The sequence below is a fragment of the Pelophylax lessonae genome (assembly GCF_965119305.1).
Source record: "Pelophylax lessonae genome assembly, chromosome: 8".
Lineage (NCBI taxonomy): Eukaryota > Metazoa > Chordata > Amphibia > Anura > Ranidae > Pelophylax > Pelophylax lessonae.
This window is the reverse complement of record NC_138775.1, coordinates 232,053,286-232,069,206: the sequence shown is the minus strand read 5'-3', so window position 1 is coordinate 232,069,206 and position 15,921 is coordinate 232,053,286. Positions and strand designations below refer to the sequence as shown.

Genomic DNA, 15,921 nt, shown 5'->3' with positions numbered 1-15,921 from the left:
GGAAATTCAACAGAATGCTGCAGTTTGTCGCATATTTTCTAACAAAATATCAGGGGTTTTCTTTAGTTGCATAATTTTTATTTTAAATGTTAACTGTTGCCTATTTGTGTTTCATCTACCTTCGCTTAGGTGAGTTTTGATAAGCCCAGTCTCGCAGATTCATTCCACATTTACCTTTCCTCGGATGGCAGCCTTCCTAGCAGCGCCTCGAAGGCCATTGTCAGTGCTTATCTGACTGATGTGACGGGACAGAGCCATTCACTAGGTGAGTCAAGTGGATAGAAATCACTATTCATTAAACAATGTCACTCCATAAAAGGAAAAATTGCTGCTGCCAGTACGCTCACTGCCAGTCTCTAAAATGACCCTACATTTTCTAATGTTGGGATAACTGATAGGAGCAGTAAAGCTGCAATACTATCAGTATTGTATTAAAATACCAGAGCATTAGGGTTTCTTTTTCTTTTGAGTGCTAATGTATTAAAAGTTAACCTGTTATCAGGGTAGAACCATCGTTGTCACTGTGTTCTCTGGTGTGATAGATATTTGGGTAGTGTTAGCATGCTACAGAAACAATTAGAATAGAGTACTATCCATGATACTTTTTTTATACTTGCACTAACAATTTTCCAGGACAAGCTTTCGGGGTACGTCCTCTTCTTCAAGGTCCAAGCAGTACTAATTCACAAACATTTTAGAAGAATGTAAAAAAACATCTCTGAGGGAAAAAAATAATTAAAAACACACACAAACAAATGTACACAGCAATGGTAATAAATTTAGCATAGTTAGTGAGATGAGACAGCGACAAAGCTATACACTGGGGGGATTGACAGTCACCAGGGGGTATTAAAACTGTTGGATAATGAGTAAGAAAACCCATATCTAAATGTAAGCCGTTATCTTTTCAAATAGAACTATAATTCTTAGTTCAAAAGTTTTCCTTTCCTGAATAGTTTTGAAATTCCCTTTAAGAACGAAGACATTGATTTCTTCCATAATGTGGTCTGGTTGTAAAAAATGATGTCCCACAGAACTCATCTTCTTTATGTTCCTTAATTAACCACTTAAGTCCCGGAAGATTTTACCCCCTTCCCGACCAGGGGGTTTTTTGCGATTTTTTACTGCATGACTTTAACGGACAATTGCGCGGTCGTGCGACGCTGTACCTAAACGAATTCCAACTCCTTTTTTTCCCACAAACAGAGCTTTCTTTTGGTGGTATTTGATCACCTGTGCAATTTTTTGATCATGCGCTATAAACAAAAAAATAGCGTAATTTTTGCAAAAATAACAATATTTTTCACTTTTTTTATATGAAATTCCCCCAAAAAATAATGTAAAAATCAAAATTTTTTAACATTTTCGGCCAAATTGTTTTATGCTACATATGTTTTGTAAAAAAAATCGCAAAAAGCGTATTTTGATTGGTTTGCGCAAAAGTTATCGCGTTTACTAACAAAGGGAAAATTTTTTGTCATTTTTTTTTAACGAGTAATGGCGGCGATCTGCGATTTTTTTGCGGTACTGCGACATTGCGGCGGACAGAACGGACCCTTGACTGACATTTTTGACACTTTTGGGGGTACCAGTGACATTACTGCAGTAATCAGTGCTATATATATGCACTGTTACTGCAAAAATGACACTGGCAGGGAAGGAGTTAACTGTATTGGACAGGGAGGGGTAAGTGTGTCCTAGGGGCGTGATTCTAACTGTAGTGGGACAATGCTATTGGTGTAAAAACAAAGATCAACGGTTCTACATAGTAGAACCATCTGATCTGCATTTTTACACAGGGAGAATGACAGGCGGCTTGTTTACATAAGCCGCTCTGTCTTTCTCCCGCTGTACCGGCGATCGTAGTGTGACCGGCGGACATCGGGTCCGCCGGTCACACGCCCGCACTCCTCCCTGAACGAGCCGAAGCGGGCTCGCGCCTCAGCGGGCGCGCGCTCGCCCGCTATTGCAGTGACAGGCGAGTGACGTAGATCTACGCCACTCTGCCTGGCCGGGGCTGACTGCCGCAGTAAATATACTGTGCGCAGTCGGCAACCGGTTAAAGGTGTATCTGGGCAAAATCATCCTTGTTTGTAACTTCTGTCCTGTTTCGCCTACATAAGATTATTTTCTACTTCTTTTGCATTGGATGCAACATTACTGAAGGAGCAGTTGTATGAGCCTGGGATATTGAAGGTCCCTTTTGTCTATGTGTGACACTTTTTAGATAGATTGATGTGGTTGCACAGGTTGCAGTTTTTTTTATTGCAGGGTTTGCTTCCATTATTTGTGACTTCGTAATCAGAATGACGTTTGCTACTTATTAGTTTAAGTCTACGGTTGGGTGGTTGTCTGAATGTAAGTATTGGGGGTTGTTGGAATATTTCTTTCAGATTTTTATTGTCTGTTATGATGGGTTGTAAATATTTGATTATTTTTGTTATTCCTTCTAGTGCTGGATTGTATGTGGTTACTAGAGGTACACGGTTATTTGTTTTTTTCTCTGTGTATTGAAGTAGATTTTTTCTTTGGGTTTTCAAGGCATTGTTTATGCTGGTATTGATTTTTTGTCCTTGTAACCCTTCTTATAAAATGTGTCTGCTAGTGTTCTGAGATGTTTATTTCTGTCTTCCTGGTCTGAGCATGTTTGGTGTATGCTAAAAGGGTAACAATCACAAAACAAAAGCAGTCAGTGCTTGAAACTAGGGATAGGCTCTGGGTTCGAGTCAAATGCACTGTAAGTTTGACTCGAACATCAGCTGTCCATGTGTTCGCTGAACAAATGGGGTGCTCGGTTGGAAGTTCGCCTGACGATAAGTGCCCCATAATGCACTGCGCTGTTGCAGTGCAATGATTGCTGATGATTGGCCAAAGCATGCACATGATCTGTATGGCCAATCACAGCACAATGTCCTGTCAGAGCCATGATTGGCCAAAGGCAGGGTGCTTTTAGCCCATCATGGCTCAGGGGCCATGCCCTACACAATATAAGGCTATGTGTATGGATATGTTGTAGTCCTGGGTCCCCTCTCAGTGCTCCCCAAGTTTTGTGTCCCTGTCACTTATAGTTCTGGAGCAGTGCCATGCCAAGCCGACCAATATTTCCCATAGACGACAATGTTAAAGATGAGGAGCAGTGCCATGCCAAGCTATCCAAGTTTTCCCATAGACACTAATGTTAACCACTTGCCGCCTGCCCACCACCAAATGATGGCGGAACAGTGCGGCTCTCGTTGTGGGCCGACGTCATATGACGTTGGCCCATTCAAGCAGAGCATGGGCGCGATCGGTTGTGCACAGCCCTGCACTGTCCGTGGTGAAATGTCCCCGAAACACAGCTCCTCACTGATAGGGGGTAAACAGCCAATGAGCACGGCGTTTTAACCCGTGATCGGCTGTGATCCACTCACAGCCAATCACATAGCTCTGCCCCTTGTGTCTGTCCCTTGTGTAGACTGCACATATGCGCGATCGGGAGCGCGCTGCACAGTCATGTCGGTGGTGGAGTTTTCCCAGGAACACAGCTCGTCACTGACAGTGGTAAACAGCCAATGATAATGGCTGTTTACCATGTGATTGGCCATGATCCATTCACAAATGTAAACACAGAGCAGTAACTGGCTGTTACCAGCTCTTTTCTCCTCACACACTGTGTCCAGTGTGAGGAGAGAAGAGCCAGAAGCAGTGAGTTACTGATCTGTGTGCGGTAAGTTTACTCTAAACACTATACTCCCCATCAGCATTGTACAATCTTCAGCTCCCCCCCATTGCACCTGTCACCCAACAGTCACCACATCACTGCCAATAAAGTGCAACTGTCACCCATCAGTGCCCATAAAGTGCACCTGTCACCATCAGAGACTGCCATCAGCGGTGCACCTGTCACCCATCAGTGACCATCGCCTGTCACCTATCACTCATCAGTGCCGTCGCCTGTCACCTGTCAGTCACCCATCAGTGACTGTAGCCTGTCACCCATCAGTGACCGTCATCAGTCACCCATCAATCACCCATCATGACCATCACCTGTCTCCTGTCCCCCATCAGTGATCATTACCAGTCATTTATCAGTGACCGTCACCTTTCACCCATTAGTGATTGTCACCTGTCACTCATCTGTGATCGTCACCTGTCACCCATCAGTGACCGTCACTCATCAGTGACCGTCACTTGTCATCCATCAGTGACCGTCACTTGTCATCCATCAGTGACCGTCACCTGTCATCCATCAGTGACCATTACCTGTCATCCATCAGACACCTATCAGTGACCATCACCTGTCACCTATCAGTCACCTACCATCCATCAGTGACCACCAGCAGTCATCTGTCACCCGTCGCACAGCCTATAACCAAAGTACCCGTCGCACAGCTTATCACCAAAGTACCCATCGCACAGCTTATTACCAAAGTACACATCGCACAGCCCATCACCAAAGTTCGGTTACACAGCCTTCATCATGTCCAAAAAAGTGTACAGCAGTGAGGACGCATTTCAGATCCTCTCCATGACTGATGAGAGCAGCAGGGAGTTCTCATCAGATTCCGATTCCGAATCCAATTTAGAATTTGAATGAACTGATACCAGTGGATCAGCGACGTAATCAGAGGAAGAATGGGTCCCTCCTAAAAGGGCACAGTGCTCTGGAAACCAGGCAGCCATCAGCAATTGACCCCAGGATCAAATGTCCAGGCCCAGTACCAGCACTGCCACCAGCGATACACTCCAGGATCAAATGCCCAGGCCCAGCACCAATGCTGCAGTATCACCCCCAAGTACCAGCAAAGGAATTTCAAATCCCCCAACTACCAGTACTGGAGTGTCACATCCCCCAAGAGTGAGGGCCACTTCATACCTCCCAGATGCTCTTGCCAACCCAACATGGCTGCCTTACAACTCGGGATCAGCAAGCATTCCCCTTTCCCCACACAGCCAGGTGTGCTGGCCAATCCTGAAAATTTCTCAGAAATTGATTTTCTTTATTTATTTTTGCCCAACACTTTGCTGCAATTTATTGTGGACCATACCAATCTCTATGCCCAGCAGTATATTGCAAACCACCCCCAATGATCCTATGCCCGTCTGTTTTAGTGGAGAGATTTGACTTTAGAGGAGTTCAAATTGTTTATGGGCCTCACTATAAACATGGGGCTTACAAAAAAAAAAATGGCCTTTTGATCCACCAACCCCATCCACCACATGCCCATTTTTTCTGCTGTAATGTGCAGGTCCCAATATGAGGTGATTATGCACTTCCTTCACTTCAGCGACAACACCCAGTGCCCTCCCCGAATCCATCCAAATTATTTATTTATTTTATTTATTTTATTGTGACAAATTATGTATAATTCGCCCACTCGTACATTTTTTTCCCAAAGATTTTCAGAACTTTATGTCCCTGATCAGAACATATGTGTGGATGAGTCCCTGGTACACATTACAGGCCTGGCTAGGAATAAAACAATATATTCCTAGCAAAAGGGCCAAATACAGGGTGAAAATGTACAAGTTATGTGAAAGAGCCACGAGATATCTGTATGCATTCCGCATATATGAAGGAAGAGATTGCCAGCTCCACCCCCTGAGTGCTTGACCTACATGGGCACACCCGGAAAAATTGTATGGGACCTGGCATACCCACTGCTGAACAAAAGTTATCATATATACCTGGATTACTACTATACCAATGTGCCCCTTTCAAACACCTACACCTTGCAAAAACCCTGGCCTGCGAACCACCTGAAAAAAAAGGGAAAGGCTATCCACAATCTTTGGTCAACAAAAAAATGTGAAGGAGGGAAAAAGGAGCTTTGAGAAGCAACAAAGTGCTGGCTTTGAGGTGGAAGGATAGCAGGAATGTATATATGATGTCCACCATCCATAATGACACCACCAGAAGACGAGGTCCCATTCAAAAGTCAATATGTGTCCAAAAATATACTCTTTACATGGGGGGATGGGGGAGTGGATTTCAATGATCAAATGCTTCACCCCTATTTGGCAACAAGGAGGTCCCATTTCTGGTACAGAAAAGTAGTGATTTATTTAATTAATTTGGCCATTTATAATGCATATATTATCTACACCAAATCCACGAAAGGTCCCACCCCCTTCCTAAAATTAATCAAAGAAATTGTCACGTCCCTCATCTATCAACAAAGACCCCCCCCACAGAAAACCTTCGCTCTGATTCTGTTAGCCGACTTCATGAGCGCCACTTCCTGGACAACATTTCACCATCTGAAGCAGGCCGAAGACAGCAAAAAAGATGTTGCCTATGCAGCAAAAGCGGATTTGGTAGAGATAACAGCTACCATTGTCCCCAGTGTCACTCCCAATCTGGCCTGTGCATTGGAGAATGCTTCTGACTTTATCACACATCCCTAAAATATTAGCCCATATTTTCAATCATTTCCCCATTTTCATCATCTCTGCTGACCATTTTGCATACTTCCTCAAATAATCATGCCACTGCCTTCCACGTAAATTGACCCTGGCCTGTTTTTCCACTATGCCTCTGCCTATCATTTGGACTGCTTTCACATGAACTGACCCTGGCCTGTTTTATCAAATACGCTTCTGCCTACTGTTTGGACTGATTCCCTGTGAACTGAACCTGGCCTGTTTTATCAACTATGCTTCTGCCTACTGCTTGCTCTGCTTGCATGTGAACTGACCCTGGCCTGTTTTATCAACGATACTTCTGCCTACCACTTGTACTGATCTGTTGCCCTGCTACTGTAGTACACAGGGGTCTCACATATGTGAGGGGCTCCAGAACTGTTTTTCCAGATGGAGAAAACACATTTTTTGGTTCTTTACGGGTTTCATAATTTCTGGATTAGGGTCTGGAGTCTGGAGGCTTCAAAGAAATTTGGGTGGGAGAAGCCTCTACCCCTGTGCCCATGTCTTACCTGACCGAGGCCCTCAGCCTGCTGCTGGCTTACTGCCATCATGCCTCTGTCTGCTGCATGAACTGACCACACCTCTGCCTGCTACTTGTACTTTGGGAATAATTAGCTGTAGCAAGAGGCAGTATGTTTATGAAGGGTTGGAGAGCGGTACAATAATGAGTGTCTGCAGGTAACAGTGTACCAGGACCAATTTTATCAATAGGGAATTTAAAAGGTATTTAAAAAATAACTAAATAAAAAAATCTACTATTGTGACATTTGTTTCTAAAACAGTGGATGCAGTATGCAGTGAATACATACAATACATTTTATTCTGTATATTTTAATTATTATGATATTTATTTATTATTATATTATATATTATTCTGTGTATTCTAAATGGGTGATATACATCATCTGCCATCGGACTAGAGAATCAGTCTGTAAAACCCAATGACATACACCAATCAATATCCGGCAAGGGTAAGGTCGGTTAGAGGTGGCTGCACCTGTTTGTCTGCTATAACTTCAGAGGCCATATCCTCTTTGGAATCTAAGTGCCCTTCTCTGCTATGCGACCTGAAAGATTCAACAGCTTCTACTATTTTCCCGCTGAGCCTCACAAGCATTTGTGTAGCTTATAAGGATGTATTTACTGAGGCCAGCGGGAGTTGTTTTGCAGCATGTATTGTGATTCTTTATGCTGTTTACTAAAGAATTGCTTTAAACGTGGAATGTTCTGCTAGTCACACATCAAGTTGCCAAATGTCAATCTCAGTATATACAAGTCATATAACGCTCTTTATGTATTTTTTTGAGTGTTTACTTTATAAAGAAGTGTGCTGCTTCACATTTCTTTTTTAGTTCTCTGCAGAAGAGGCATACTTGAAGAGAGACATTCATCATACAAGTTAAAGTGGATGTGTACCTAAATGTTAACCACTTTACGACCGCCCGCTGCAGTTATACTGCCGCTCCTGCGCTAACAGCCGCAGGTATACGTCAGCGAGGAACCTGATGCAGCGGGCAGGCGGCTCCGATTGCCGCCTGACACCCGCGATCACCCCTCTGCTGAGAGAGAAGAACGGTCAGCTGTTGTAAACACAGCTGAACGTTCTTCTCCCTGGAATGATCATAGATCAAACGGGGGATTGGTCACACGGTCCTACGGCTGCCAAACAATCCAGGAACCAGGCACCATCCAGCACGCTGCACGCTCTGCAATTGCTATGCCTGTCATTGCGGGATACAATGTAAGTGCATTACTTTTGAGCAAATAAAGTGTTATTGTTGCAACAGAGAGCACTAGATTCTTTCCTTTTTATCCATATGTTTTGGGACGAATTTGGAAGCTGTACCCTCTGCAATATATGATATCTGTGCGGATAAGTGCTGGAGGCTGTGGTCCTGATATATTGGAATAATACTTGCTGAGTATCGTGGAGACTGTTCATGCTTTTAGACCCTGTGGGGTCGAGTTCTGGAGGTGAGAGGCAGATAATGCCTGGTGATGGGAATCTCATGAGCACTGAAGTCACACTTGTTGTCTTTTCACCGGATCACTAGTGGACTGTGTTTTTTACCGTCTATTTTTTCACCTTATGAACTGTCTCTTTTTATTCATCAAATGGTTTTTTAACAATTTTGGTTTTATGTGATTTTTACCAAAGATTGTTATTTATTGTGACGTCAGACTGCGCTACACTATTATATATAATGATCATAGACCGCCTGTGATTCTTCTATATACAATCGTAGGTCTCTATGGTCATTCCACAAGCCACGCCCCCCCATACAGTTAGAAACACGCCCCTAGGTACACATTTAACCCCTTGATCACCCAGAGTGTTAACCCCTTCCCTGCAAGTGTCATTATTACAGTAACAGAGCATATTTTTAGCACTGATTACTGTAGTAATGTCACTGGTCCCCCGAAAAGTGTCAAAAATATCAGTTAGGGGTCCGATCTGTCGGCAGCAATAATCGCAGATTGCCGCTATTACTAGTAAAAAAAAAACAATAAAAATGACATAAATCTCTCCCGTAGTTAGTAGTCGCGATAACTTTTGCGCAAACCAATAAAAATACACTTATCGTGATTTTTTTTTACCAAAAATATGTAGCAGAAAACAAATTAGCCTAAAATGTTTAAAAATTTTGATTTTTACATTTTTTTGGAGAATGTTATATAGCAGAATTTGAAAAATATTGTTTTTTTTTTCCAGAATTGTCGCTCTTTTTTGTTTATAGCGCGATTAAATACCACCAAAAGAAAGCTCTATTTGTGGGAAAAAAAGGACATCAATTTTATATAGGTACAGTGTCGCACAACCGCGCAATTGTCCGTTAAAGTAACGCAGTGCCAAATCGCAAAATATGGCCTGGCCTCCTTCCAGTCCAGAAGTGGTTAACATAGGATATATCTGGTTAAAAGTTGGGGGGTACCATCATCCCTAGAATAAGTACATCAAAATGTTACCCTCTAGATCTGGCAGGACTGCTTGGGGGCCCCACTTGCCCAGCAACCCAGCCCCAGCCAAGCATTAGTCCCGACGGCCGTGTCCTGCCTGAGGGGGTGACACCCAGGGCCGGCCACAGGACGGGAGAGAGAGAAACAGCAGCGCTGAATAGACAGCGGGAGCTGCCGGAGTTAACTTTCTAAGTTAACGAGCAGGCGTTTGGTAGCTAGAAGATCTGGCATTATGTAGGCATGTAATAGTGATAAAAGAAAGCCTATTTGACCTGCTGGTAACACAGAGGGCAATCGCATCAGCTACTCTGCGCATATATTAATTGGAAGTGACCCTAGGGAGGAAGTGCACATTCCTACTGCTAAGGAGCCAGGGCAGGACCACTTAAGGAACGCCCACTTTTGGACAGCGGGGAATACAGATACCCATTCCTAATTCCTTTTTCTGATCATTGATTATCAGACATCCGGTAAGAGTCCATACACACTTTTACACAGGGTGAAGGATTGGTCAGTGGGAAAATTCTTTTTCTGTGCCTAACGGGTTAATTATATCATCATAAGTGCATGCTAAAGTTGTCAGTCGGTAAGGGTACCTCTTAATTTGCCCCCTTAATGTCCAGGCCATTTTTTGTGATTCGGCACTGCGTTATTTTAATGGACAATTGCGCTGTCGTGCGATGCTGTACCTAAATAAAATTTATGTTCTTTTTTCCCACAAATAGAGCTTTCTTTTAGTGGTATTTGCGCACCTCTGCGATTTTTATTTTTTGCGCTATAAACAAAAAAGAGCGACAATTCTAAAAAAAACCAAAACAATATTTTTTTTACATTCTGCTATATAACATTCCCAAAAAAAAATTTAAAAATCACATTTTTTTAACATTATATGTCAATTTGTTTTCTGCTACATATTTTTGGTAAAAAAATCACAATAAGCATATTTTGATTGCTTTGCGCAAAAGTTATCACGTCTACCAACTACAGGAAAGATTTATGTCATTTTTATTTTTTTTTACTAGTAATGACGGCGATCTCGATCTGTGATTTTTAGTGGGACGGCAACATTGCGGTGGACAGATTAGACCCCTAGCTGACATTTTTGACACTTTTGGGGGGACCAGTGACATTACTACAGTAATCAGTGCTAAAATATGCACTGTTACTGTAATGATGACATTGGCAGGGAAGGGGTTAACACAGTGGGTGATCAAGGGGTTAAATGTAAGCCTAGTGGAGTGTTTCTAACTGCATGGGGGTTGGGCTTTTGAAATTATCACAGGGACCTGTGATCCTACATAGAAGGATCACAGGCGCTCTGTCATCATTCCAGAGAGAAGAACGGTCAGCTGTGTTTACAACAGCTGACCGTTCTTCTCTCTCAGCGGGGAGCGATCGTGGGTGCCTGGCCGCAATCGGATCTGCCAGCCCCATGCTTTGCTGCAGGCGCGCGACCGACGTAGAGCTACGTCGGTTCGCGCAGGAGGGGCTGCCTGCCGCAGTAAATCTGCGGCGGCCGGTCGTTAAGAAGTTAAAAAGGTATATCATTTATTAGTACAGAAATTAGAAAACATAATCAAAATAGCACATAGCGGCCATATAGGTGAAAATATTACAATATATTGACAGAAGAATATATACAACAGGTTAAATGCTAAAAGGTGTCCTGACCTCAACCCAATAGAACAGCTTTGGGATGAATTAGAGCGGAGACTGTGAGCCAGGCCTTCTTGTCCACATCAGTGCCTGACCTCATAAATGCGCTTCTGAAAGAATAGTCAAACATTCCCATAGACACTCTCCTAAACCCTATGGACAGCCTTCCCAGAAGAGTTGAAGCTGGTATAGCTGCAAAGGGTGGGCCAACTCAATATTAATCCCTATGGACTAAGACTGGGATGCCATTACAGTGTATGTGTAAATGTGCGTCATGTGCGTGTAAAGGCAGACGTCCCAATAATTTTAACAATATAGTGTTTGTGCAGTAAAATCCAAATAAATTAATTTAATGCTTAACTGTTCTCCCATTACAGTTTCTTTAAGAGTATAGGTTAATTTATTAGAAAAGACTTGTTATTCCTTCATTTAGGATGTTGGACATTTTAGTCTTCCAAAATGGCTTCTCCAATGTCCAGCTTTCACATTGCTATTAAAGCAGCGTTCCAGCCTTTTCTGTGTTTAGTAAAAGTCAGCAGCTACAAAATGTGTAGGTGCTGACTTGTAATAAACACACTCTCACGTGTCCCACGATCCAGCAATGCGGCCGCCAGAAGCCTTGATCCTCTCCCTCTGGTCTCTACTAGTGTGGGCACCAGGCTGTGACAGCTTGCGGCTTTATAGCCAGGAGCGCACTGCACATGCGTGAGTCGCGCCATGCGTTTTGATTGGCCGGCAATCTTCTGGGACCTGTGACATCTCCCAGAAGATTGCAGGGCGGGAGGGGGAGAGGAGAACTTCCATACTAGTGTAGCAGGTTTTACAGGCATTGGGCCTGATGTGGGTCTGCCATTGTTACCGGTGATAACTTCAGCCCATTTAAAGTAAATACCCAAGTGTGAGATTGGAGACAATGACCATTCCGGCATCTTTGGTTTGTTTTGTTTATTTGATAATGGGGATGGGAGAAGGGAATGCGTGGGATACTCCTCTGGCTCAACTAGGTACAAATGAGACACTTTGCAGAAAAAATACTTTTCAGCGCTGTCTTGACGCCGGCTGGATGCCGACCAATGCTTGTTGGCGCTTGAAAAATGCTTACTTGCTGAACTGTACTTGAACTTTACTTTTGACACTCTGGTTAGCTCAACAAGTCCTGGACTATACTGCGAACTGACTCTTGACACTCTGATTAGCTCAAAAGTTCTGTATACAGCTCCCTCCAGTCCTTCCTGACTGAGGTAGCTCCCTGTAACTGCTTGTGCTGCTGCAACTCTCATCACTGTACACTGCACACTGTACACTTTAGCTCTTCAGGGCCCAACCGCTGGTGCCCCCTTTACACTTCAGGGTCCTCACACTAGGCACCCCCTCTATACTTCAGGGTCCTCTCACTAGGCATCCCCTCTACACTTCAGGGTCAACACTGGCAACCTCTTTACCGCTAGCTAGCTCCTGAATCCCTTGGACCTTCACCAGAGCGGTCCCCTCTCAGCTAGGCAGACCCCCAGGGGTAGTTTGCAGTACTCACCAACTGGGAATGCTTTCCTGAAACTGGACCCCCTCTACTCCGCTGGTCCTTGGCACACCGGATCCTGTCTGCAGCTGAACTCAGCTCTCTGTCCCTTCAGGCAAGCTGCCTGGGACATCCGATCCTTCTGACAGGAGGAGAGACAGCCGTACTCTCCCTCCTGGGACTCTGCTTCCTGCCAAAGACGCTGCATCATGCACTCTCCTCAAACTTATACCCCCTCCCAGAATCCTGTGCAGCAGAATCTGCATTTCTGGGGTAGATACAGGTCTGAATGTGCCATTGATTGGGTTTCCTCCACTGCCAAATGAGAGCCCTCTCAGGAGCACAGTGGGGGGACTCCCCAGTCTCAACAGCCACATCTGGGAGACATGACAGCCCAGCTGAAAATCATGGCCCTGCTGTTAGGCAGCCAGGGCCCACTATACTTTGCCTAGCACCTACCTTGTAGGGTGCTACACTAGGTGCCTGCCAAATGTGGCATGTCAGGGGTTTAGGACTGCTTAAAGCAGAAATTCCTCTTTTGGGTGGAACTCTGCTTTAACTGATGCACACTAATGTGATACAGCTGTAATAAATCATTGCCAATACTATTTCTATAGTGCAGGGGTCTCTAAACTTTCTAAACAAAGGGAAAGTTTACTGTCCTTCAGACTTTAGGGAGGGCTGGACTGTGGCCCTTGGGAGTAGCAAAGTGGGGAAAAAATAATGCCCCATCATTTGTTTCAGCGGGAGTAATTGTGCCCCATCATTGGTGTCAGTGGGAGAAATTGTGCCCCATTGTTGGTGTCACTGGGTAGAATTGTACTGCGTCATTAATGTCATTGGGACCCATTGTTGGTGTCATTGGGAGAAATTGCACCCCCATCATTGGTACTAGTGGGAGGAATTGTGCCCCTTCATTGCTGTTAGTGGGGGGAATTATGGCCCCAAGGGCCAAATAAAAGCAAGCAAAGGGCCACATTTGGCCCCTGAGCCACAGCATAAGGACCATTGCTTTAGTATAATGAAAAAAAATACTTTTCTACTAATAGGGAGTAAGATCAATCATTCAAACACTTCAATAACATTTCTAGTAAAATGGAAGTTGCTTTGTAGAAACTTACAAATAAATGAAGCGATTTATTCTTTCACATTCTGGTAAATCCGAGTGGGACAAACTGCTAAAATAGATAAATAAGAGAATGCCAATTATCTGAAGGATTTGGAGAAAAGTCAAGTTTTCCAATTAATAAATAGATCCTAATTATATCCATAAAAATAGTGCTAGGTTACAACCCTGAACCGAAATTAAAGACCTTTTGGTTGCTTAGCAACCTCTCAGGTATGGTGTATTCTCTGTGCCATAAGTGTCACAACATGATCCTTGATTTTTTTTTTTTAATAATTAAGTCGTGCCATCTGGAGAAGCTATTTTGGTTTGATTATTGTCACATGTTTAGTTATTACTTAACAACTCGTGAAGGTGTTTACAGATATTGATGCAGTAACAAAACACTGTGTCATTGTCAGTAAATTGCTAACATTGGGAGACATCTGTTCAGTGAAAAGAATAGTAAGTCCGGCCACTTGTTTACAAATAAGAAGTGAAAACGGTGCCAAATCTATAGCTGATTTATAGAAACAGGAGAAAAGTGTGCAGCTGTTTACCTGTTCCCTGTAAAAATGGCCTCTAAGGCTTCATTTAGACATGCGGTTGGGGGGGCAGCAAAAAGGTGCAGTTGAGACACATTTTTACCACCCGCAAACCAGGGGCTGACTGGCAACTTTCAGCCCAGGGGTCAAGTACAAACCAGAGGCCCATGGTGCAGAAACTCAGCCCCCCTCCCACTCTACCTCTTCCCAGCCTCCTCCTGACCCCCATTCCAGGCTGAGACTTGGCTCCAGGTACTCTCTACTCACCAGCCAAATCCGGATTCCTGACCTGGCCAGCAGGAAGCAGTTGGGGGCAGCTGGGACAGCTCAGTCGAGGCTGCCTGGGGGAGTAGAGTCTCCATTGGGGCATGGAACCAGCTTCTGCTCAGACACAGTTTACACCATCCATGCTGGGAGAGAGGCCTGCACTCTGTCCTTGTCTCATCCCGAGCTCAGTAGGTCAGCAGTTGGGACTTTTTTTACTTTTCTTCACTAGAAATCTTTTAGGCATGTCTGGTATAAGCAGTGCAGCCCTTTTAAAGGGCATCAGAGTGGCCCGGGGGGCAATCGCCCCCCTACCCCCTGGCCCGATCCTCCCCTGCTGCCAACTGCCTCTCTTAAGCTGCAATAAGCAGCGGATGGGGTGTTTACAGGCTGGCACAGTTTACCTGACATAAAGCGATCAGCGGGTAGCGAGCACGTTTGTTATAAAAAATGGGGTTAAATAAGGCGGTGAAGATGGCGTTGCATCGCTTCCTCGTCACCTCTCAGTAGCCTCTGAAGCGTGATCCGAACACAGATTGGGCTTCAGAGGAAAGCAAGATTTAGATGCATGTTTAAATCTAGCCTTAGAATAAATGGTAAACAATTAAGATAGCTGTGCTATCCAGTTTCTTATACAAACCATCATAAATTGCCAGTGCAATGTATTTCATAAAGTGTTAAAAGTCCAAAATAAAGTGCAAGTTAATAAGACATAAAGTGCTGAAAGTTGTTAGAGAAAAGTGACTGTGCTCTGTGCTGAAGATAAAGTGATATCTGTCCTATCACCACTCGTGTGCCCTCCCAAGACCTCACTCACAGCAAGTAGTTAACCACCTGGGTGTACACTGAGGTGGGTCAAACTGTGCTTAAAGTGGAGCTCCACCTGAAAGAGGAAGCTCCGCTTGTTCTCACCCTCCCCCCTTCCACTGCCACATTTGGCACTTTTTTTTGGGGGGGAGAGAGGATACCCGCTCCCACTTCTGGGTAAGATCAACGCAAAATGATCACGGTGATCTACAAAATTTCTCCTCTTTCTCCGCACCTGCTGCATTCTGGGAGACACACAGGTCACAGAAGACAGAGGGACCATTCCCAAAGCGCAGAGCGACTCGTTATTGTGCAGTAGGAAACACGCTGTGAAGCCACAAGGCTTCACTTCCTGTTTCTCTTAGTAAAGATGCTGCCACCTGCACCCACAGTCCATGGACAAATTGGCTAGGAGTGCTAATATCGTGGAATACCTGGCCAGGTAAGTGTTCTTGTATTAAAAGTCAGCAGCTACAGTATTTGTAGCTGCTGACCTTTCATTTTTTATTTATTTTTGACAGGTTAGAACTCCTCTTAAATGCCTCTGATCAGCCTCTTGTAATATTTCACCATCCATATCACCGGTATGTTCCATAAACATAAGGAAGGAACTGTAGGAATTTCATAACGTAACACTGTTTAATAAAACTTCTTTGCAAAACCTA

General features: G+C 44.1%; 1 protein-coding gene across 1 annotated transcript in view; it reads left to right on the top strand.

Moving 5' to 3' along the window:
• PAPPA2 (pappalysin 2) overlaps window positions 1-15,921 on the top strand; it is a 293,674-nt gene that overhangs the window by 160,899 nt on the left and 116,854 nt on the right. Inside the window, exon 12 of the mRNA XM_082266022.1 lies at window positions 130-265. Within this exon, the coding sequence (XP_082122148.1) occupies window positions 130-265 (136 nt within the window). The remainder of the gene's footprint in view (window positions 1-129; window positions 266-15,921) is intronic.